The sequence below is a fragment of the Tinamus guttatus genome, unplaced genomic scaffold, assembly GCF_059628265.1.
Source record: "Tinamus guttatus ecotype Peru unplaced genomic scaffold, ASM5962826v1 Tinamus_guttatus_pri_ptg000212l, whole genome shotgun sequence".
NCBI lineage: Eukaryota > Metazoa > Chordata > Aves > Tinamiformes > Tinamidae > Tinamus > Tinamus guttatus.
In genome coordinates this window covers 194,635-218,232 of record NW_028288746.1, presented here as the reverse complement: position 1 = coordinate 218,232, position 23,598 = coordinate 194,635, and the positions used below count along the sequence as shown (strand labels likewise).

At 43.6% G+C, this 23,598-nt stretch overlaps 1 protein-coding gene across 3 annotated transcripts in view; it reads right to left on the bottom strand.

Annotated features, from left to right (window-relative positions):
- MRTFB (myocardin related transcription factor B) overlaps positions 1 to 22,713 on the bottom strand; it is a 50,127-nt gene extending 27,414 nt beyond the window's left edge. For 2 of the 3 annotated variants that reach the window (XM_088524582.1, XM_088524584.1), the window contains exon 1: positions 22,560 to 22,713. In XM_088524582.1, coding sequence (XP_088380708.1) covers positions 22,560 to 22,713 — 154 coding nt within the window. Of the gene's footprint in view, positions 1 to 10,067; positions 10,265 to 22,559 lie in introns of those variants that run through there. The other variant, XM_088524583.1, reaches the window with a different exon arrangement.
- Positions 22,714 to 23,598: the final 885 nt, after the last annotated feature.

Genomic DNA, 23,598 nt, shown 5'->3' with positions numbered 1-23,598 from the left:
ACTGCACCTCATCAGGAAAGGTAACACACGAAATAATCCATCGCGAATCGCGGCGCAAGGAGGAGCTACTCTCCAAGCTACATGTTTCACAGTATGGCACTGCCAACACTAGGAGATCCCTACACCAAGGACAGCCTGCAGACTCTGGTCAGCACCGGAGTGTGGAATTAGCATCTGCAAGGAAAAAGCACACAAAACGAGGGGACGCTGAAACTAGTCAGTTTGTAGAAAAGCAACAAAAGAGAATTGACCTTTAGTGTATGGAAAGAGGAGGCATCTTAAACCACAACCTTAACAATTTTGTAACCATTTGGGGGATGCCATTTGCAGTGAATAGCTCTGTTAACAATCACTGCCTTAACAAACCTCTCATACGCCACATAAAACACACAAAGATGCTTTATTTTAGGGTAGACATCTCTAAGGCTTCCTGTGAGCGCCCAGTTCGCAGTCACAGCACGTGCTGACGTGCCGGGGCCCTGCGCACGGGGCTCTTGCCCTGCGCGATGTCCTGCTGTGGTGACAACCCGAGCGGCCCCGCAAGCAGGCAGGAACAGGGAAAACCTCTCCAGCCAAACACGGGTTCACTGAAAAGCGACAGGCACGTAGGGAGTCTTGAGTTTCCCAACTGTAAATGATGGGAGGGCCTGATACACACTTCATGAAGGTACCAAATCCATCATTCATGTTTTCAGTCAGGTATTTGGCTTAAGTTTTGCAGAAAGTGTTAAAACCAACCGGTACCTTAAACCCTGCAGTCCTACATGGTAACACATGGCAGAGGGCTGGGGAAAGCGGCAGGAAAGCACGAGCACGTGAGCAACCTGCGCACAGGCGAGAAGCTTGCGTTTTTTTAAAAAAGCAAACATACAGATTTATTGTCTGCCATAACACCACTGGCCTACCAGCCATCTATTAATCAACACCAGGCATCAGAAAGCAATTTAGGGAGGATTTAAGTCCCATTTATTTCAGGACAAGCAGCAAAACCAGTGGGAGGACCGCACAGATGACAGCAAGTAATTCATTTTTTAAACAATGCAGAATATCCAGTTACTCATTCAGTAGATAAAGATCAGGCCCTTATATCTAAATGGTAAAGAAAGGCCAGCCAGTAGCAGACTAGGCGGGAAGCACTAGGGGGAATACACAAGAGCAGATGACTCACACACCAGAGCAAGAGAGGAAGAGAAACAAAGTTGGATGAAAACCAAATGTTTGTTTTTACTATCAAATCCAACATTAAGAAAAGGAAGGAAAAAAAAAAGTTCGGGGCCGGATTCTTTTGTTCGAATGCTGGGCACTTAGAAAGGTGACTAAAGAAAACAAATTCTAAATAGTAAGTCATTGTGAATTAAAAACAAAATCAATAAATAATTTTAAAAGCTGAAAACATCCAGAGCAAACGAGACAGAAAAAACACTAAAATTTATACCTCTACAAGGAACATAAGGACCTAAAATGCTTGAAGCCCTACATAGACAAAAAGTGAAAAAAAAAAAAAAAGGAAAGCATATATATATATATAAAAAAAAGCAGAGATGTTCCTAAGGAAGAGATGCAACATTTGGGCACGGGCTGGAAAGTCAAGGTGAGAAGGATATTCAGCTTGGTCTCAGTACACAGCAATGAGCTTTAGAGGGTCATAGTGGAAGGCATTACGAGTTGTCAGAGAGCCTGAGTCCCAAACTAAGGGGTGGAACCTAAACAAAGGAAAAAAGATGTAAAAAAAAGGGGCCGGGAGGAAGGCATTAAGAGAGAAAACTAGGGATGAGGTCTGAGAAAAACAAAAAGGAAAATGGACCCACAAAAAGCAGCTGAAAGAATCACCAGAAAGGACACAAAGTGGGAGCCATGGAAACCAACTCCCAAGTTTCCAATAAGGAAAATGTGATGAAATTATCTCCAAAGACAAGAATGAGACATGAGAATGGAGCAGAGCTTTGCAGTTTTAGCTAAGACTTAACTGAGTGAGAAACTGCCCAGAGAGCAGAGTGCAGGTGGGTTCAGTATAAAACACTGAGTTATCTTGTTAGATACAGGTAGAGAAATCTACACACCGAGAGATTCCTGGAAGAGTCAATAACAAAGAGAGGAGGAAATATCTGTACTGGTTAATTTAAGGAGTATGAGATGAGAAGGCAAAGCTTCCAAACAATGCAAAAATGACCAAGGCATTAGCCAAATTCATTACACTGTACTGACTGATTTCTCGCTTTCTTTTGCCCCCTGATTCAAAGAGAAGAGCGCAGAGCCTGGGAAGGGGGGATTCAGAGGACACAGGGCACTGCAACCCGCGGCGCCGCTGTCCTGTGCCCGCGCTCGGGCAGACGGGTTTTATCTGCATTAATCCTGGCACCGGACCTCTCCTTTCTGCACCTCCAGAATGAAGCATTTAGAACTACAGAAGCTGTTCTTCAGATTAAAGGCCCAAGACAAAGAGTTAAAAACGTGAACACATCACTAAGAAGATGTGGCTGTGAGCAGACGAGGCGGTCCGGTCGCTTTGCTGCGCTCCCTGAGGCGGCAGCACCTCGGGCGGGGCCCGGCTCCCCTCAGGACGAGCGGGTGTCTCCCTGTCACTGCCAGTTTAGCACTAGCGCTTTAACCAGGCCACGAGTCTCTACTCTTCCCACAGATAGTTTCGTCAGTCAATCGAATCATCAATTAAAAAAATAAACTTGAAAAGTCAGTTCTTTGCATCTTTCAATCTAACTTGGGTTACTTAATATTTTTGACAAATCTCAGATCATAATCCTTCCTCATAATAACAAGACCAAATTATTTGACTAGCAAAAGTCAGTACAAATCTGCTGACTTGCCGGTAGCAATTCAGACTTTTCAACACCTAAAAATCATGGACAGAGGCTGGTGTCCTCCCTGTTAGAGCTTCTCCTCCGTCCAGCAAACCAGGCAATCTCCAGGAAGGAAGGAAGGCAGGCAGTATGAAGAGCGGACGTTATCTGTCCACCAGTGCACGTAGCCACCTGATTATCTGGCAACATTTTTCGATATGGCAGTAAGTCACATGCAGCCCGTGGGTGCTGCTGCCACACGGGAGTGCTGCTCGAGGCCCCGTGTTTGACACGAGCCCAGCTGGGCGCAGAGGTTTAGAAGCCACCGACGCAAGTGGCTCCTCAGCGCCCTGCCCAAGTACCCGGCTGCTCCGCAGAGCATAAGCAAAGAGGCACTTAATGTACACATCACATCTTACACAAGACCCTAAGGGTAAAAAACTTAAGGCAAACCGCTCGGTTTGCTTGGTGTGAATGCTGCAGTGAGAATTAAACATATTACAAATCACTTCAAGCGAACGGTAATTATCAAACAAGTGTTTTTTTAGCCTTCGCTCTGTTACAAATCTGTAAGTTGCATCCCATGGAAAAGGTGCCTCAAAGTAGGACTACATAATCATAAGCATTGGAATGTAGAGGCCAAAAATAAATGCCAGTTGTCCCACAGGAACAACGTTATCTCCTGAGTGACAAGCTTTCACCGCTGCCTCTTGCCTTGACCAAGGCCAGAACTCGCACTGTGTGCAGTCATTCTAACACTAATAATTCCGCATCTTACGCAATTACTTATACGTCCCATTAACATCAGTTACATTTCATTTTTACCTATAAAACATGGCATTAAGACAGTTGCTGACCTGTAAAATTATGTTGAAGTTACAGACACTACATCACTGAGAAGGGGCTCATGTGGCAGCACACAAATCTTCTAGACAGCAGCAATAAGAAAAAGAATATATCAAAAGCATTTTTTTTGTTCTGTATGCAATCATCTCATTATTTCTTCCAAAGTAAAAACTCAGTGGCTATTAGCTGTGTACGTCCTTCAAAATTCAACAATATGGGAAAATGCCATGTCCCACATTCCTGCACACTCCCTTGGAAATGCACAGGAGCAGCAGGCGGCTGCCAGAGCAGGGCTGGCTGCCATGGAAACAGACAGTGCCCAAAACAACCTCCTTGCCTTTAAATTAAAAGCTGTTACACAAAAAGCCTCATTTTCTTTTTGCCAGCTTTAAAACTGCTTTTATTCACTTGAAGTCTCGGATGTATCGAGCCTGGGGCACACGGCAACACCAACAACAGCAGTACCAGTGGCACTGAAGTCTTGCTGCAGAAGATGAACTTGTCCATCACCTATAACGTAAGATATAATCTTCAATCTGAAGCACTTATAATTATGTCTTGATAATTACAGCACCATGACTGTATAGTATTAATACAAATGTCCAAACAACAGGGTTGCAGTAAGGCAGCAGAGGACATGGTACTGGTGGCAGGGGAAGACACCAGACTGCAGCACGAGGGCTGCGGCAGAAGCAACCTCGCAGCCCGCACGGTGACGATTACTGTGCTGCAGAAATCCAACAGCAGCTACTCAGTTTCGAGCGTCCCCTTGCTCACCACTGAGCACCCTCTGCTCGGCCTTTTCACACTTGTCTTTTCGCAATTCACACCGATTTGACCTTCCAGAGACAGCAGTGCTATGTTCTCCTGCGCTGTGACTTGCTCTCCCTGACTCGCGAACATTCATGGTGCTCTGCTGTACTGGTAAGGCAGACAGGGTTAGATTCTTCAGCTGATGCTTGTTAGGAAACCGAGGCCAACCCCGAGGCCTCCCAGCACCCCAGCAGGAGGGAAGCAGCAGGACGGGCACCTCAGCCGTGCCCATCGCAGCGCGTCCAGCAGGAGCTATGGAAACGCTGAGCTCCCGGGAAGCTCTGGAAGCAGCTCCGAGTAAGCTGGACAGCATTTTAAAGACAAATGCATGAAAAAGAATTGTACTAAGCACCAGCTTGGAAATGATGATACAATGGTTATAATAATATTTTTCTAAGTAATAATTTTAAATAATCTCAAAAATAATAATTCATTGTTAAAGAAATATAACACCATTTAAATTTGAATGAACCCATTACACTGGCTTCAAACTTCAGAATCTTTATTTTTGTCAAAGCATCATTTGAAAAAAAAAAGAAAAAAGACATGAATGTCCTTCACTAGTTTTTATAAAAATCCTTTTTATATAATTTTCCCATTTATTTTATATGCAGTTTTTCTTCTAAGGACATAGCCAAAATAATCTAAGAAATGCGAGAGCGCCCTGCGCTCACACTCATGCCAGGCGGCTTTCAGTGACGCCTGTTTTCAGCACCACGCTGCTCTATCAGCTCCCAAACGCCTGCGCAAGGGCAGAGCGAGAGCCCGCTGGCCCCGCGGCGCTGCCAGGGCAGGGACACCCGCGCCAGCCGCGTCCCCAGGCGGCGAGTGCTCACGCACCCGCCTCCGGAGCGACGTATCTGCTCCACGAGCAGATCATGAAAAGCTCAACGGGAAAGGCAGCTCAGTGTGAACCTAGCAGCTAAAATAAAAAGGTAGAAGAAAAAGCTTCTACCGATTTGTTCTTCATCACCACTTGAGGAGTTTTAGTGACTCGGAAACAGGACAAGGTGCATGGTATCCTGCTGCTGCGGAGCGCCGCGTTGCTGGGAGACGACGCAGAGCAACGGGGGCCTCCAAGCACATCACCCACCTGAGGATCTGTTAGGATGAATCAATATATGTGAAAAAAGAGAATGAAAAAAGCCCTGTACTTTTTACAACTCTTTCTAAACCTATAAATTGAGGAGGGGAAAAAACCTAAACATTACCGTCATGGCTGGAAAGACTGAATAAACTAAACCTTAAATTTCAGGTACTTTGTAAAACTGCATATGTTAAGTCTCTCAGCAATAATTACAGTTTCTAAACCTGCAAGTACTTCCCTGCTTAGTACAGTCTCGGTGCGATTTCATAAAAACAAATTCCAGTTTCCTGGCTACGGCCGCGAGCCACAGAACTCGTAATGCCGGCGCCGGAGCGGCCGCCCCGCGGGACGGGCGCAGCGGGAAGCAGGTTCTGCCAAGGGCAGGTCCAGGACCAGCTCCCTGCCAAGGCCAGCGCGGGATGGGGACAGGGACGGCCACTCCGGGCACAGGTGAAAATGTTTGGAAACCTGGTGGCAGCCACAGGGAGCCTCCTCAGGCCCCAAGAGCAGCCGCTTTACCGCTAATTAATTTACCACAGACCGTGCGGAAAACAAAATTGATGCTCCATAGCCTCAGATCAAAGCATTTAAGCACTTGTTTGTCTTTAAAATAATGGGATTACAATATACACTGTGTTAACATTGAACAAGAAAGTAGTACCAAGCGCAGATTTACTTGTAAAGCACATAGTAATCTCACAAGCAGCCCTCTGAATTCACAGGGCGCTCTTTACTAACTGAAAAAAAACAGAAATAAAACCCTTTTTTTCCCTTGATATTTTTCTCCGTTATTTGTGTCTCAGAAAAAGACACCTGATCGGCCTCCATGGATGAGGGGTCACAAATGCACTTGTAAACCCCATGGAACAAAGTGTAAGACTTTCTTTTTTATACTAGCACGATCCCCAAGTGTGAGATGCCCCTACAGGAGGGCCAGGGAGGGTAAACCTCTTACCAACAACGTAACTGCCAGCAAAACCAGGCCCTCTGTTAAGGAATATAAACACTGACAGGAGGGGAGCCCTGGCTCAAGCTGCCGATCCCCAACCCCGGCAAGCACCTGAGCTGGCCCCTGCTCCGGTTTCTCCTGCCCTGTATCCAGTTTCTAGCACCTGCCAGTGCTCAGCTGCTCACAGCTCAGTAAAATAAAAAAAGCAATACAAATCCAGGGAAGAATTTCTGCTTCAGGTTGGAATTTTCTTGCTAGTTATTTTTCTTTCCTTCCAATTAATCTGCAAGGCAACGGCAGCTTGGATTAATTAATACATTGGATTTATATCTGAAGTATGATACAAACAAACCGTATTTTGCAACGGTGGAAAGCCGCCTCCCATGCGAGGAGACAACATGCTGATTTGTTTCACCAAATTAGTTCTGTATCTTCAAGAATTTCCTACATAATCACACACTCTTGTGTGAGCTTAGCAATCTTAATATCTAAACCATGCAGGATACAAGGCAGGACTTCCTCAACTTCACTCAGTTAGAAATGTTCTGATCTGAAGCCTAAATTTATCCCTAACATTTTTGATCTTATATGAACTGTCTTACTAACTGTATGCATGATGTGCTGATTTTATCTAAGGCTTTTCACTGGAATTTTATAAATGCTTTGGCCACTAATATCATGTTAATAGCCAATGCTTTGGAAATTTCTTAAGGAGCCACTCAGGTATCAACATATTGCTAACCTCAGAGCCCAGAAGTATGTTTGCTCCTTGATGATATAAAAGGAAATTTTGAACAAAACTCAAGGCTAAAATTAAGGCCTGTGTTTGGAGAACGGGCAGAAGCTAAAGGAGCATCAGAGGGGTCATCCCCAAGGAGGGAGGTTCGCTGGGAGGGTTTCCCCACGTGCGTCCTGCAGCGCAGCCGCTACCCCAAGCAAGGACAGAGTCATCCTTCCCGCTTGACCCTGCAACGCAGCTAAGGGTCATTTGCTGAAATCAGCATCAGGATTTGTGTTCCCATCCAATGCCTTTTCACTCACAGAGCAGCACTAAGCCAAAAAGCACTTACGGTTTTCGTAAGGTTCATTGCTCAAGCAGCAAACTCTTACTGTCCCCAGATGTCCACACTTCATCACACCCAGGCCTAACAGATTAGGAAGCGAAGGCTACGCCGTGTTCTGAACTTTACAGACAGCCAGGAACCTTGTCCGGGATTCCCGCAGAATTCCATACCTAACTTCTGCAGATCGGGCCATTATCTGCTAGTATTCATAAATATTTTTATGTCCTAACAGAAAAGGATGAACCGGGTGGTGAAAACCACCACATTGCCATTTGCATGATGGGAAAACAGCAGGTTATCCAACAAGCTTGTATCAGAAGATAATGTTCTGGCTAAGTGTTTGAAAAGTATTCTCCATTTATTTACATGGAATTAAACTAATGTCTACAAACAAATTAAAAGGTATGCACTGCATACCTTGTGATACTACAGACTGAAGAGGTGAGGCTGGGTTTCAGTGCCTACATTAAAATGGAGCAGATCTGCAATGCTCTCAACAGCTCGTTCTACATGCATCATGAAAGGAAACGCTTGGCTTTTTATCAGTTTACAAAGAGAAAAGGCGAGTAAAGAAGCTAATGCAGTCATTCATACTCTCAAAGACGCTCATTATTTTAATTGCAATTATTAAGCTGCCAGATTTAGAAGAGATGAAAGGATAGGCAATATTCACTGAGAAAAAAAATTGAAAATCAAAAAGAGGTACTAAAATAAAAAAAAAAAGGAAAAGGAGAAAAGGTAGCGACTGGGAAAAACAATTATCATATTTCACGCAGTGAATAACTTAAACTCTGAATTCTTTAGAAAGAATATACTTCTTTCTGAAGAAATAAAATTCTAAAATTTATTCTATCCATGAATTTAGACTATAAGAATATCCCATAATTGCAGGTTTCCCACTACTCTGACAGACCACCGTTATGGCAACGCACGTTCTTTAATCCACTTTCTACATAACTGACATTTAAAAAAAAAAGACCAAGGACCATGATTCCCGGGGTTTTTTACTAGCCCACCTGCACTATCCAATGGGTTCAGTTTTTCCGTATCTTTCTCCCCCTACTTTTTGCTAATCGGGCTTGTTTCCCCGCAATTTCTCTGCGGCCAGACGGGGATTCCCGCCGCCCTCCCTCCGGGCCGTGGCCCCAGGGCAGCTGTGGGCCCTTCCAGCAACCCGCACGTCCCCCAGGGCCCTTCCCGCCACCCGCGTGTCCTCTCCGGGCCCTTCCCGCCACCCGCGTGTCCCCCTGGCCCTTCCCGCCACCCGCGTGTCCCCCCGGCCCTTCCTGCCACCCGCGTGTCTCCTCCCGCTCGACTCGTTCCTCCCATCTTCCCAGCCACTGGAATCACTTGCTAACAACATGTTGGACAATTTTCTTTTCCTCTTGCCCTAACTTAGAGTTCAGTAAAGCTATTTTTTAAGTAAATTGTCAGTTATTGAATTCAGTAATTAATACGGGGTATCTTCCTGGCGTTTTAAATGTTACTAATATTTTACTAATATAGTACTTATAAGTAGTAGTACTTATAGTACTAATATGTACTTCGATTCTGAGAAAGGCAACAGCTCATGAAGAGAGGAAAAAATTAGAGGTCTTGTCACAAAAACCCAGAGGAGATCCTTGGATCACTAGGTAACCTGAAATACCTGGAGTACAAGCCAGGGCAGAGAGCTGTAGAAGGAAAGAAGGAATTTCTACTGCAAAATACAGGGTGGTTTTGCCTGCTTAAAAAGCAGGAGTTTGAACGTGGAGCTGCAAAGAGCAGGGAGGTGACACGAGCAGAGCTGCCTGCAGGGCTGGCACTCGGCCTCGGCAGGTCCCTTCTTGCCCCTCCTTAGCAGAGCCCAGTTATTTCCAGCTAGGAGAAGGAACGAGACGACTTCCATGGCTCGGCGGTATTTCTGCCACAGCTCAGCCAGGACTACCTCAAACGGATCCCGTAGAGCCAGCATCAGCCAGCACCATCCGCCCGCTCTAACCCCCTCCAAACCTCTCAAACATTATTCATATGCATAATCATTTAAGGAGACAAAATGTAATTTGAAATGCATGTATCTAGGAAATCGAACCTGAATTTAAGCAAGAGGGGAGGGCGAAAGGAATTCTGGAAGAGACTGTAGCTAAGGAAAGAACAGCAGTGTTGCAAATGAGCTAGCAGTACACATCTAAAACTACAGGTTTGTGGGGATTTATGTTTAGCATTGTCATTTTAAAGTGTTTTGCACATTATTTACAATTTCAGGACAATTTCAGAGTACTTCATGGCTTGAGCACTGAAACGAGTACTTAATCGCTCATGTTCTTTCACACTGCAATTACAATTCAGCTATTAACTATTTTAATAGTCTCAGATAAATTCTAAGTTTAGCTTTTAACAAGTATTAAGGAGTGAAATCCATACTTAATCCACGTACAAAATACTTCTTGACATACAGTATCACATAGCAACTGCCTGAGACCTGGATATACATAGGACTGCATTTTCTGTCCCCCAACCAGCAAATCACTGACCTTCCTTGAGACTTTTCTGGCTGTTCACATCAAGGCATTCCTTCTCTTTCAGCGGCTTAACATCTCCTGCAGGTAAAATCTCTGAAAAGCCCTGCTGCTGCTTCTTGGAGCTATCAATCATGGTGAGAATCCTTCAGAAAGGCAACATCCAGCACAGGAAAAAAACCCAGGAATTTGTCACCAAGCAGCGTGCTGCTGTCCGCGGCGCCAGGCCCGGCTCCTCCCTAGCGCAGGGGCAGCTCGCTGCCGCTCGGCAGGACCATCCTCCTCGCTCTGCAGGCCGAGCCGCGACGGCTCCGCGCGCCCAGCCGCAGCGCCGAGCCCAGCAGCGGAGCTCCCGGATCCCACCTCCTTCCCCAACACCACTCCCCCTTTCCTCCAGCTCCGCTCGCTTCCTCTGCACATTCGTGTTCCAATATGCAGCTCGATGGTCAATCATCTGACAAAGAATGAGTCAAGCAGTTAAAAATAAATCCAGCAGTTGCTGAAGGAGCAGCATTTGCTGATACCCAAGATAAACGACTGCCGAGGACTCTCTCTCTCTCCCTCTTTTCCCTTCCTTCTCCCTTCCCCCTGCTCCAAACCCTGCAGGCAGCAGGAACACTCCGTGGCAGCCCAGCCGGCACATTCATTACTCATCAAGTGCCACCAGAAAACAAAACTATCCAGGGCCATCTCACAAAATGACGTGCAGGAGCCTGCCCAGCCCCTGTTTTATGGAGCGAGGCTTCAAACCAAAAGCTGGACACTGGGGAAGCCACCCATCAGTCCCACATCTTCACTTGCAAGTACCCCAGAGACCCTGCATTGTGTGAATTTCTACAATGAACTATTTTAACTCTTTCCTAAGTATTTGGGTTTTTTTTTTGCACACAACATTTGTAGAAGTGATTGGCTTAAATACAAATTATAGACTATCACAATTCTTATTTCTGTCCCAATACTTTTGCTTTTGCTGTGATTTTCACAGGACCCATAAGGAAATCCCATAGCAGAAGAGCTTCCCAAGGCCGATGAACCTCCCACCGCTGCCAACGCAGGCGGTTACTGAGCACGAGACGCAGCAGCGCTGCTGAGGAACGCGCCACGGCCAGGATAGAGGGGCCAAGATTTTAAAACACCGTTAAGGAGTGGGATGAAACTCTCCAGCAACGCTCAAACTGTATGGAAAATGCAAGATTTACAGAGGTGCAGCCTGGCGGGGAGGAAGGCTCCCGGGGCGCTGCGCTGTTCTCCGCACAGGCGGCTTCGTGCCGTGCGCAGGGCTGCCAGGGCAGGGAACCCCCAGCATCCCGGGAAGGGCTCCCGGGCTCCCTGCCCCGGCTCTAAGGCAGCCCGGCTCCTTGGCAGTCGCTCGTGCACTGCCACAGCTCGGAGCAGTGTTCAGCCTCCTGCAGGACAGCGGGATGCTCAGCACGAACACCACGCTGCTACCTCAAATGGGTTTCCCATTTTGAACAGGATCTGCCCTGCAGCTTTGAGAGATTAAAAACTGCTGTGTGAAAGGGTTATTTTTCTTGCCATTTTTAAGCTATTCCATAAAGGATGTTAATTCCACATTTATAGTGGAAGAACTGGGGTAAGCTTTCAACACTGGGGACTTACTGATTTTGTCTCCCTAAAATTAGCGATTTTGTCCAGTAAGACAAAAAATATTTCAGAGTAAGTATTAGTGAAACACTATCAACTTGTTTGCTCTTTTGCTACTTTTAAAGCCTCTTCTTTATTTTAGCAATTTATTATATCATAAAACACAACCCACAAAATAAAAAGCATACAAAAAAGCCGGTAGTCTTCCAACTCCTCTTCACAGACAGAAAACCTGGTTTTGGCTTCTGAAGGGCACCTGCGATTTGTACATTCGTTTGACTCACGACATGATCCGAACAACACGTGGGTGCTGCTGAAGGGGCGGCTCCAGCGCGGGTTGATCCCGGCTTCTCCTGGCGGGTTTTGACCTCACGCTCAAATGACACCAAATGTTACCAAACATAAAGGAAAAAAAAAAAGATGAACTACTTTGTGTTCACAAAACCAACCAGGTTTCACCTCAAAACAAACCTGAGAGCCTGAAGCTCCGGAAAGGGCGAGTTCTCCATGCACTTCACGTGCTCCCTCCCCACGCAGCTCTGCACTGTGTGCCCAACATAAGAAAAATGTGCTTGGACAAATGTGCTATGTGTTCTATATTTTGATAGTACTACCAAAAGGATTCAGAAGAAAGAACTAAAACCAGGGAAAACAGGCATTGCTCCAGCTATACAAGTTAAACTGTAAACCCGGAGAACAGAAAAAGAGATAAAATATGTAATCTCACTGTAGATGGGCAGCACTATAGACGTATTAATCTTGTAAAAACACATGGTTTGGATTTTGTCCACTTTTTTCTTTTTATATCCTTAGTGTATGTTCTCTGCACAGAGAATTTCATGCAAAGAGCTGATAAATGGCTGGCACAGGCATGAGAAACACCATGATGATGATGAGGAGGCAAAAGCAAGTCAGACACAGCTAAAACCGGGCCTGAAGCAGTTCAGCTGCATTTGTCTCTTGTTTAACAAAAACCTCTAATAATTAAGTTACAAATTGAGAAAAATTAAAAGTATCTTTCAATTCAATTTGTTAAGTGTAAAATGTTAAAAATGTACATAGATAGCAACTTTCATTGAATTTTAATTTTAGGAATTAAATTCCTAAATACAAATTTTAAGACTGTTGACAGCACTTTCATTAACGTGTATAAACACAGAAAGAATTTTTAATATTTAGTTTAAAACTGCTGCTATTTTGCAACTATAAATATAGGAGGTCCAGTCCAGCTGATGTAAAGGTTTATTTCTGGAAAGCAAACAAATACCTAAATTTTTGCCTTGAAAAATAAACCCATACTTCAGTTCCGTTCAGTAACAGACAAGTACAAACTGTATTTCAAAACATACTAAGGGCCTGTTGATGTTAACACAGTGCCACACTGAAAGGTGCCTGAGGGCAGAGCCGTGGGGCTGGTTCTGCCGCCATCGCACGGGCCCAGGGCCTGGGGAAGCTCCCTGGGTTTCGGGCTGCGGAGGGAGAGCGCCCAGTGCCAGCGAAGCCAAGGCGAAGGCGGCTGCCCCCGCCCTGCCTGCCTCATTTCCAGCCCTTTCCTGCCATTCTCACTCCCAGGGAATCGCTCAATCACTGCAGTGCAGCCCATCACGGAGTGCTGCTCAGAGACAAAGCAGGGGCAAGCAGCAGAAGTGGAGCCTTTCTGCCGTTTTAGCACACGTGCATTCTGTTATTTTCAGTAAGATTACGTAACGTGACGCGAATGAGCCACAGAGCTTTCTTGGAAACAAACAAACTTATAGAATTGGACATGAATAAGCACAGTCTCATTTCTTTCCCCGATTTTTCCCAGGGGAGCAGCATCCTCAATTTAAACTGGCAAAAAGCCTTTACGTAAGAGATTCATACCCCCAACGGTCGGTGGTAGAACATATTAGACAGGAGGTATCAATGCTGGAACATTTCTGGACAGCCATCCCTTATAGGAAAAATGCTAAAAAAGATGCAGAGAGAGGGGAAAAAATACTACTAAAGATTGTACTAACTGACCACAACTCTGCCACCCCTCTGTTGAAATCCCAGCAAAACACATTTGAGTCCCTGGATACAGGATTTCACCCACTGTCTGTCTGCAATGCAGGGACTGGTACATCTGCTGGTTTCACCAGTTTGGATTGAAGAGCTGCAGCATTCAGGAGCTCCGCAAGCTCTGCACCTGCTAGTGCAAGGTACTGCCTGAAGGCTTTGACACACTAATTATTCAGAGAACTTTTAGCATTGAATACAAGCATCAAGGCTTATTCGCTGAAAAACAGTTGTGCTGCCTTGTTTTGTGGGTTAAAACCAGCAGCTTGTCAAGCCGTGGAACTCGCCGCAAGCGGAGCCGCTCGCTGCCCAAGGGCAGGTGCATTCGCACTCAGCAGACACTGCGGGAAAAGGCTGCATTTCTTCAAGCACCTCGGTTGCAGCTGAAACAGCAGCAGCTCGTTTGCTTTAAAGATTCCTACTGACTCCACACTAGTGGTGTGAAAGGCCTGACATTATCAGAAGATCTGTGAAGTACTGTAAATCCTAAAAAAGGCTGAAGCCACAGGCCAGTCACCAAAAAGCTTTGATAGTCATTATTTAAAATGACACTGATAATACTAGCACTTCCATTTACTGATTATGAGACTTTGATAATTTGCTGCTACTCTGCAAATACCAGTACAGATAAAACAAACAAACAAAAAATCCAACCTTCTCCAGTAAATGATGTTTCTGACTCCTTATTTTAGGGACAAAGCAAAATTTAAAAAGGGGTGTAATTACGCTGTTTAGTTCAGCACTTGCTGAATAGCTTAGCTGTCAAAAGAAATGTTAGAGTTTTGTTTAAAAAGTGCCATGTCATCTAGCCCTATTATATACCAAAGAACACTTAAAAAACTGATTAAAATTATACAGGTTTCCTATTAATTCGAGCAGAAAGGCTCAAGCAGCAGAGCTGCAGAGCTCGACTGCATATCCAACCTGCTGGGTACAGAAAAGTCAAAGGCTCCATGAGAATCAGTACCAAGTGTCTGTGGGAGAGCTGTGCCAGAAACTGCGAGTGCTCTGTAATATTCCTGTCACTTCCTTTTTTGATGTTTAAATGACAACAAATGGACAGGCTTTTTTTTTTTAACATGAAATTTTTACATTTCATTAGTGTCATCTCTAAAAGTAACCACTCTCAAGAAATACACAAGAACTATATACTGTTTCACCTCTGCCTGTGGTATAACTTCTTGAGGAGCACCTGAAGCTGTAAGCAGTAACCAGTTCTTCGCAGTGCAGAAGCACAGCTCCACACTGCAGCCAAATCCACACCTTTGTCGCTGCCCCAAAGCGCGTGTCCCTCCACGCTCCTGTCGCTTCCTCTCCATCCGTGTCCCTCCCTCGCCCATGATTCCGTCCTGGCTCTGGCCCAATCTCATGGTAACCCAATGCAAACTGCTGGTCTGCCAAAAACCCAAACCAGAAAGGTATTCCTTTTTTTCGCCAGGCTATTTTTATGCCATTAAGCAGTTGTACTGGCTAATTGTGCAACTGGACATGCACAGAGGCAAATACAAGAGATGTCCAGAAAGGACAAGGAGTGGGAAAGAAAGGAACACTGAGGCCTTGCACTTCTGGAGAAAGGAAACTGGCCACAGCTTAAACCATCACGCAAAGTTGCACCCCACTATTTCTGGAATAGCAGCAAGACAGCTACAAGCTAAGTGAGTATCAAGCACATTTTCTCCTATAGTGATATTTCAACAACCAAAACGCTTTTCCAAATAGTTATATTTTTATCTTGGCTTTCCTCTGCTGACCATGTATTTAAATACAGAATATTTTGTAATAAAGGAAAGAGAACTACTCATTTCCAGAGTAAATATTTGGGACATACTCTCCAAATTGAACACGTACCTGTTTTCAAAGAGCTATTTTTATAATGAGATCAACTAAGAATCGCAGACACCTATAACGAGCGAGAAACAAAACCTTGGCTGAAACAGCAGTTTTTATTCAATAGCATAAAATAACCATCTTTTCAGCTAAAGAAAATTAGAGGTTCAAACAAATATAGCATCAGTTTCAAAACCAGATTTTTTAAATAACTATGGTGCCAACTGATGTAAAAGATCCACAACAACCTCTTGGTCTTGCTATAAAATAAATCAGTTGTGGAACTCATCTCCAACATGAGTACCCCTCATTTTATTTGCTGTTCATTTATATTACTTATAGTGCATGCAAATGGCTGAAATGGAGAAAAAAGAACTTTCTGAATGGAACACAATGCCTGTTACATAAGCCAAAATTCTGTGACATATCTTTTAATAATAACATATTGCTAAAGTTTTTTTCACCGGCTCTTAATCTAAGGAAATCAATGTTTCTCTTCTCCTCCTCCAACACAGGCTTGACAATGTTCTGCCAACTTTCAGCCTACAGAAAAAACAACATTGTTTAGAAGGGGAAGTGCCTCGCAGAGACTTTCCAGAATCGCAACATGCAGGAAACAACAGCAATCCCGTGCTCCCAGCGATGCCATCCTGTCTGCAGCTCTGAACACCCCCTACCTCTCCAAGTACCAGCGACGTGCGGAACGAAGTCGCCAACAACCGAACAATTTTACCACCTCCTTAACCATGAAATGACTAAGCAACAATCGCTCTAACAGTGCTTATTCCAATCTGTCACATCATATAGAGTTTATTCCTCCACAATTACATTAAAAAAATGAAGATGAATTTAATTTCTAAAGAAAAAAAAATCTATTTCACTACCAGCAAATTTGGAGGAAAATAAAACTTTATTACTGAATGTTTATTTCATCTTGGCTTTACCCGCATCTTGATGAACACCGTGATCCTTCATACTGTTAGATTAAATCAGTTCTTCATTACTGAGTAATGATTCCTTGATGGGTACAGGAAAACAGTGCTCTGAGTACACAAACTAAACTATTCATTTAAATAGTCCTACTTACAGTTTATACTATTACCACCCTGAATAGTAAGCATATTAAACTGTTTAAATACATTTTTTTCAAAATTCCCACTTGTTATTAGATATTCTTTTCATATAATTATTTTTTACGCTATTCTTTTTGTACTCTCTAGATATATGCATATCTTTTCTTAACACAGTTGTACATTTAACAGTACATAAGTTCTTTGCTTCAAACACGCAAGGCATCTGTCAAACAACTGGGAACAAATCTCAGCCCATAACATTTTATGCATGTATTTAAAATAAATACGTAATATCAATAACTTTTGAGTCTCATCTTCATATATTTTTTCATATATTTGTTTTTATTTGTTTTTTAGTAAGTCAAATGAAATATTAGATAATTTTTTCAAATAGCATTGTGTACTGAACTATGACTACAGAATTCCTGTAAGACTTCTGCATATATTCTTCAGCACTGTTAACAAACAAATGATTCAAGTAATGATCACCATCAAATTCCTAACAATGTTCTAACAATTACAAAAAAAAAAAAAAAAAAGGAACTGCGTCTAATTAGAAATTAACTCAACATTCATTTCCAGCTATTCATTTAGTAGTCAACAAACACCAAACACTTTCAGGAAAAGAAGTCAGCGTAAGACACATTGAGCAAGAGATTTAAAGGAAAACATACTTCCCACATCTTCTGTAATTACTTAAACGTCAAATACTCTAACATAGGATTTTGTCATATATACCAGATGCCCTAAATTGAGTCAATGACAGGTCATGTCTCAAATCTTAATCTCTTCACAATAAGCAGATAATTAAAAAAAAATCTATAAATCAAGCTAAAATGACAGACTGTTTGTTTAGAAGTTTACCAAATGGAACGACCCCGTTGGAATTCTTTCATGTAGCCTGTGAAAATGTCAGAATATATTCCATTTAAGAGGTCATGGTCCCCAGAGAGCTCTGAGTTTTGGCCTGTATGTCTTTTCACATGCCTTAATATTTGAAAATTGTTCCTTGTAGACACTGACTGATGCCCTGGGAATGCTAGGATTGTGGGAACTGGCAGTACCCATGACAAAGACAGACTTCCTGGGAAACGAGCACCTACTCCATATGCGCTCTCCGCTCCTGACAGATAGCGTGATATTCAAATATTTACAGGGGAGACAAAAGAATAAATGCATTAGATGACACTTGTTTTTTTTCTGACATCATTTCTTTAAAAAATACAAAAATAAATACAGAGACCGATATGTACATTAATTATAACATTCTCTAAGTTTTCACAAAGGATTATTTAATAGCATACATGTAATAGATGCTCCGAGGGCCAGCAAAATTTTAAACAAAAGTCTTAGATGAAAAATATTTTTCATTTATTAATGGTATATCTAAATCTAAGCCGGGTTTGCATTTTTGCTGTTGTTGTTAATCAGAACACAGCCCATCTGTGTGCTGTTTCCCAAATCTCACTGCTTTCAGGTTAATGACTGCGAAATTGCTGAATTTAAGTTGATGTTTCCAATTATTTTCTGTGTCAATCTATTACTTAAGCCAGAATATTTTGTTTTCATTCTCTAGCCTTTCCACCATCCATCTTTCCTCCACTTTATCTCTCCAAACACTCCAGGAAAATAACCCCCAAGCACTGTAATCTAATATATACCATGACGAGAGGAAAAGCACCTAAACAGAGTTCTGGGGAAGAGAAAGAGAGAATGAACAAACCGTGGGGGGTCAAAAAGAACAAAAGAAGCCAAGGCTAAATTTCACCTGCTCCCTCAGCACCAAAATGGCAGCTCAGATGTGAGCGCTTGCTCCGGAGCCACGCGGCCGAGCCACGGGCGGGCGGCGTTACCGCGCTGCGCCGCGAGGAAGCCGAGGCCAGGAGGAGCTGAGAAACCAAGACACCCACGCTCTCCAGGTGCCAGAAAAGCCGCCCTGGGGCATCGCGCTTACCTCAGCACTGCCACTAGGTGAAGTGGGGTGTTTCGTGCGGTTATTTGGTGAACCGGCTGCCTGGCAGCTGGCTCGACTGCTCCTTTGGAGCAACTCAACAGCCACCATGTGGAAAGGGTTCCTTCTGTCTTCCCCATAACTCACTCAGTTCCCCGCAAGCCCCGGTGACTCCCTAGGAATTTGTCATAGTCCTCCGACCTGTACGCCTCGAGCTCCTGGTTCCTGAATATCACAGCTTTGAAGCAGCCCAGGACACTGTTCTCTTGAGCGGGCGGCAGGAATGGCCTGGACTTGCTAACCTCTGGGAACCTTCTTCCAACAGCTCGCGGAGCAGTTAGTCACCACGGCATGAGATCTATCAGACACCACCACCGGTTTTGTAGCATCTCCAGCACAAAACACACAACCCCTACCAGACAGTGATGCAGCCCTGAATATTCCCCCATTCCAAGGTACTGGAGAGGACACTCATTGCCACACGGACCTGCGCTGCTCTTCACACAGTGCAAAGGCTGCAGTGCCCTGAATCACAGGGTTCTCTCTGCTTTTATCCACTCCCTGCCATCGTCACAGGCGCTGAGCAGAGCACAGAAGTAGCCAGAGCTCCCCCTGAGCCCACAGAAAGGAGATTTGCTGCTCGTGGGCTCTCCACAGCGTGAGGCACTGCACTTCGCAACGCAGACGTCTCGCGTGCATTGCCCAACTACCCAGAAATACATAGCTGGCTAACGAGACATTCAAATTAATTACATTAGCAATTCAGTACCGCCCACGGCTGCTAACGTCAAAACAGCTGGTTGAAAGAAAAAGGGAAACCTTACAATTCTGATAGTCCAGAAGAGCAACACACAACATCTCAGACAGGATTCCTTGTTACTATGCACCAACACACTGAGGTTACCTTCTGTAAACCATTTTTTGCTTTAATCTCAATCAAAAATGCCTGCTTGCTTTATAGATGATTTAGTTAGTCCTGTGATATAACCTTTATCTAGAAAATTCAACTTGAAAACTCCCATTACTTGGCCATAATTAAAATATGAATTGGTTAATATTTACATTTCACAGATACATCTGAATGATCACATCTATCTGAAAAATTTGAGAGGTTGGGAATATTTTGCTGCTTTTGCCTCTGCCACTTCCTGAAAGAAATTATCCTTAAGTCCTTAATCAGGGAGTAGGAACCTGCATTTGGTAAAGAGCTGGGGGGGCTTAAGATGCTATTGCTCTCTATTTGTGATTAATTCCACAACTTATTAATTGCAATTAATAAGTTACCACCCCTTCAAAAGAGTTGGCAGAGCACATAAAATGTTCCTTCGCTCATTCAAGGGACATTAAAACTCCAGCAACGTTTAACAAGCCATGAGATTTGTACCAGAGTCAGTGGGATGCGCTCACGGGAGCTGCCCTGCTCTGTGCCCACAGTCCCTGGGCCCAAACCATGGGCCTCCCACACCGTCCGTGCGACCGAAAAAAAGCAGCAAATGCAGTTCCTGCACTGGGAGCCAGTGCCACAGCAGCAGAACAACACTGGAGTCACCAGGCACCTACTGGACTGCGGCCACAAGAGATCGTCGGAGTGAATGAGAGGGTAAAAGGATCCCACTGCTGAAGGTCACCGCAAGCGTGCTGCTCCTGCACAAAGTGCTTCAGCAAAAAACCCGGCAACGCTTCGTATCTCTTGCACTAAACATCATTGTGTTTTTGTGTCCTGAAGTACTTGTAGGTTTTATGAAGTTTTATGAACACTTTAAAATACTGTTAAAAAGTCAAAATTATGACTTATTTAAACGATTTTTAATATAGCTGCATCAAAGTCAAATTTTACTTTCTCAAATCTTCTCATGCAAAAAAAAAAAAAAAAAAAGAGTAATTTCATTAATTCATTAACCAAAAATAACTAACTACAGGTTGGTTATGGAAATATGGGTGTGCAAAATACTTTGGGTGCTCTGGATGATGGAAGTGCCCCAACACCTTTGGGTTGTACTAAGGAACCGATTTGAACACGCGCATCCACAAAACCAGCCAGTCAGCATAAAGTCAGTCTAGGAAGTCAGATATATTCAGCTATTTCACAGAAAGGTAGGAAAAGAATGAGGTTGCCTCCCTGAGCACATTTAGGAGTTATTTAAATACTAAAAAAATGTCACTTGCAACAAAGCTTAAAATAAAAAAGCAGGCAGGATCTCAGTGAACTGCCTTTTATTTCTATCACAAAAAACCATACACTCAGACCCATTAATTTCTGGACTGGTTTTATAGAACAAGATGTCTCACAAAAAGGAGACTTGGCAGCCACAGCAATTTAGCCACTTGCTGGGTAAAACAAATCTAGATTTATTCAGCCCGACATTCTCAGTGGTAAAGAGCTTAAGTGACATGAGAAAAGCTACATAAAACCAAGGAAAATTTCTTTCGTGTGTCCAGGCTGTATTTGCCCAATTACAAAAAAAAAGGAGGGGGGTAGGTAAGATTTCTTAATCTGCCTCACAGTTCTCTTTCTTGAGCCTTCTCCTTTTACTATTGATATTAATAGGATTGAACTAAAAATTGCCTTGAAAACGATGCCCAAGCTTTGCTCGGCCCTTTGGCCAAGCCTTTTAAACAAACATGGATGAAATATAGCCACAGACCTATCATGAACTTCATACAATTAAACCTCTTTGCACAGGGCATTAAATCACTGCGGAAGGTCTGCTCGAAAGGCCCCGAAGTCAAAGCAGGAATTACTTGAATAATGAAGAGAAGAATAACAGGGTAACAGGTCTCAAGTCCCCTGGCACAGAGGGCAAAAAGGCCCTCAACTCAGTCATTTTTCCTTCCTCCCCTTCCCTTTCTTTTTAAAGATCTCCTGTGTTCTCTGAACAAACCAAAGGCCCTAAGTATCAAAGTCTTAAATACTTTTCCTTAAATACATATTGCTGTTGCTTTCTTGATGAAAGGTAAAAGGCTGTGAATTAATCTTAAAATTTATTCTGATATGGAGGTACCTCCATCAATTTGACATGAGAGAGCCAACCACGAAAACTAATGTCCCCAAGTTATGGATGTTTTTCTGCTTCACAGAAAATCATTCTTGCAGATGTAGAGCCAAGTGTTAAGAAATTATACATGAGTGCCTTAATTTGCTTAAATAAACTCTATCAGTTAACACAGCATTCATTCAAAAACTTTACACATGGAAAAAAAAATATACCAATATATAAGCTAAGCAGATACTTGCATAAATCTCTCCTTTTTAATAATGCTTATACCATGACATCCCAATGCATTACTAACTTACTGCAGTCAAACTGATGTAGCAAAGGAGGGTGGGGGAAAGAAAAGGGGAAAAGAAGAAAAACAACCAAATTACTAACTTCTCCCCAGTAAAAATGAGCCTACATTTAGATCAAGACTTACTTCTTCCCAGTGCTTACCGTGGCAGTGGAAACACTTTTTCTCCTAAGTTACCACGCCAACATCAACAATGAGGAAAGATACTGGAAGGCTTTCCTAAACATAAATCTTGTTTTACCTTCATGGTTCATCCTTAAACTATGTGGTGAAATGAACTATCTAGGATGCGATGTGGGACTTCAATTCTGCAATGATTTTTCTAAATAATAAAAAAAAAACCCAAACTGTTCATGAAAATTATCCCTTTTTTATCTAGCAATACCATAACTCTTTTGCAAAAACATCTGATTAATACTTTCATTAATCACTGGCTGTAGTTTTTTTTTTTTTTTAAACTATTTTAAAATATAAATCCACCCCTTCCATATGGCTCAACAAAATGCTCCAGCTGGGAGTTTTAAGTCAGGCTTGCTACCTGCCCTGCCGGATGAAGCTGATCAGGACAGATGTCATAACAGAGCAGCACCTTAGCTCTACTTTATTAACCCGGACAAGAACGACCGAAGGCCGTTGAGTTACGTGACGTGAATGAAGCAAACATGCCCAGAGCAAACATCTCAGGCAGGAAGGGGAAAGGCAGCGAGTCTCTCGGGCACTCACCATTCTTCCGTTCGTTGAGGGGAGGTAAATACTGGCTGGGCTGCAGAGAGAGCTCCTGGAACTCGTGCGCGACGGCCTCGCTGTGCGGGCTGGGCGCGAGGCGCGCGAGCGCGCCCGGCTCCTCCTCGGCGTCCGCCGGCCCCAGGCGATCCATCGCGCTCGGCTGCGTGGGGACGGGCAGGGGCCGCCTCGCCACGCTCTGCAGTGATAAAGCAAAGCAAAAACGAACAATCAAAACACATATAAACACAATGCTGTCCTTTTTTTCCAGCTCTCCTGCCTATAAAATTAAACTTCAAAATGACAGACACACTATCCACAGATTTTCCACAAATAGGTTTGCAAAATCACAGCTGAGCAAGGTTATTACAAGTAATTTAAATGGTCACCTGGTTCTGGGAAGCAGGACTGGTTCTCTGCTCGTTTTGACAAAAAAACTACACAGTATTAACTGCCAGTATGGACGGCCAGAGGTGCCCGAGTCCTGCCTTCTAGCAAGCACATGGTAAGAATTAAGAAATCCCTCTAACATGGAAAGGTTATTGGGAGCACCGTACTCCTAGTACGGTACTCTACAGATGAGTGTAAAAGCCCTAATTCATTTTAATTTACTTTCTGACATTAATGTGGTACTAAATTTCCAGGGGGGAGAGAAAAGTATGAGTTACTGGGTGAGGCTTTTTATAGCTGCACAGATCTCTATTACACCACTGAAATTTCAATAATGTTTAATGGTCCATCCCTGAACTCTTGGAAGTACTTTGGCCGCTGCCACAAGGATACAATAATTTACACATAACATTTGTAATATATTTGCATTTCATCATAAAATGAAAATTAGGAAAATAAGTCAATGAACTAATGATTTTAATACCTGGCCTTAGTGAATAAATCCCACATGCAGCTCATTTTTGACAAATCCAACAGTTGAAAGGCGGGAGGGCCCCAGGGAGCGCAGGCTTGCCCTGGAGAGCAGCTTACTGACCACGGCCCACGCAGCCGCCGACGCTGCGCTTGCTCCGCAGTCGTGGCAGCGACC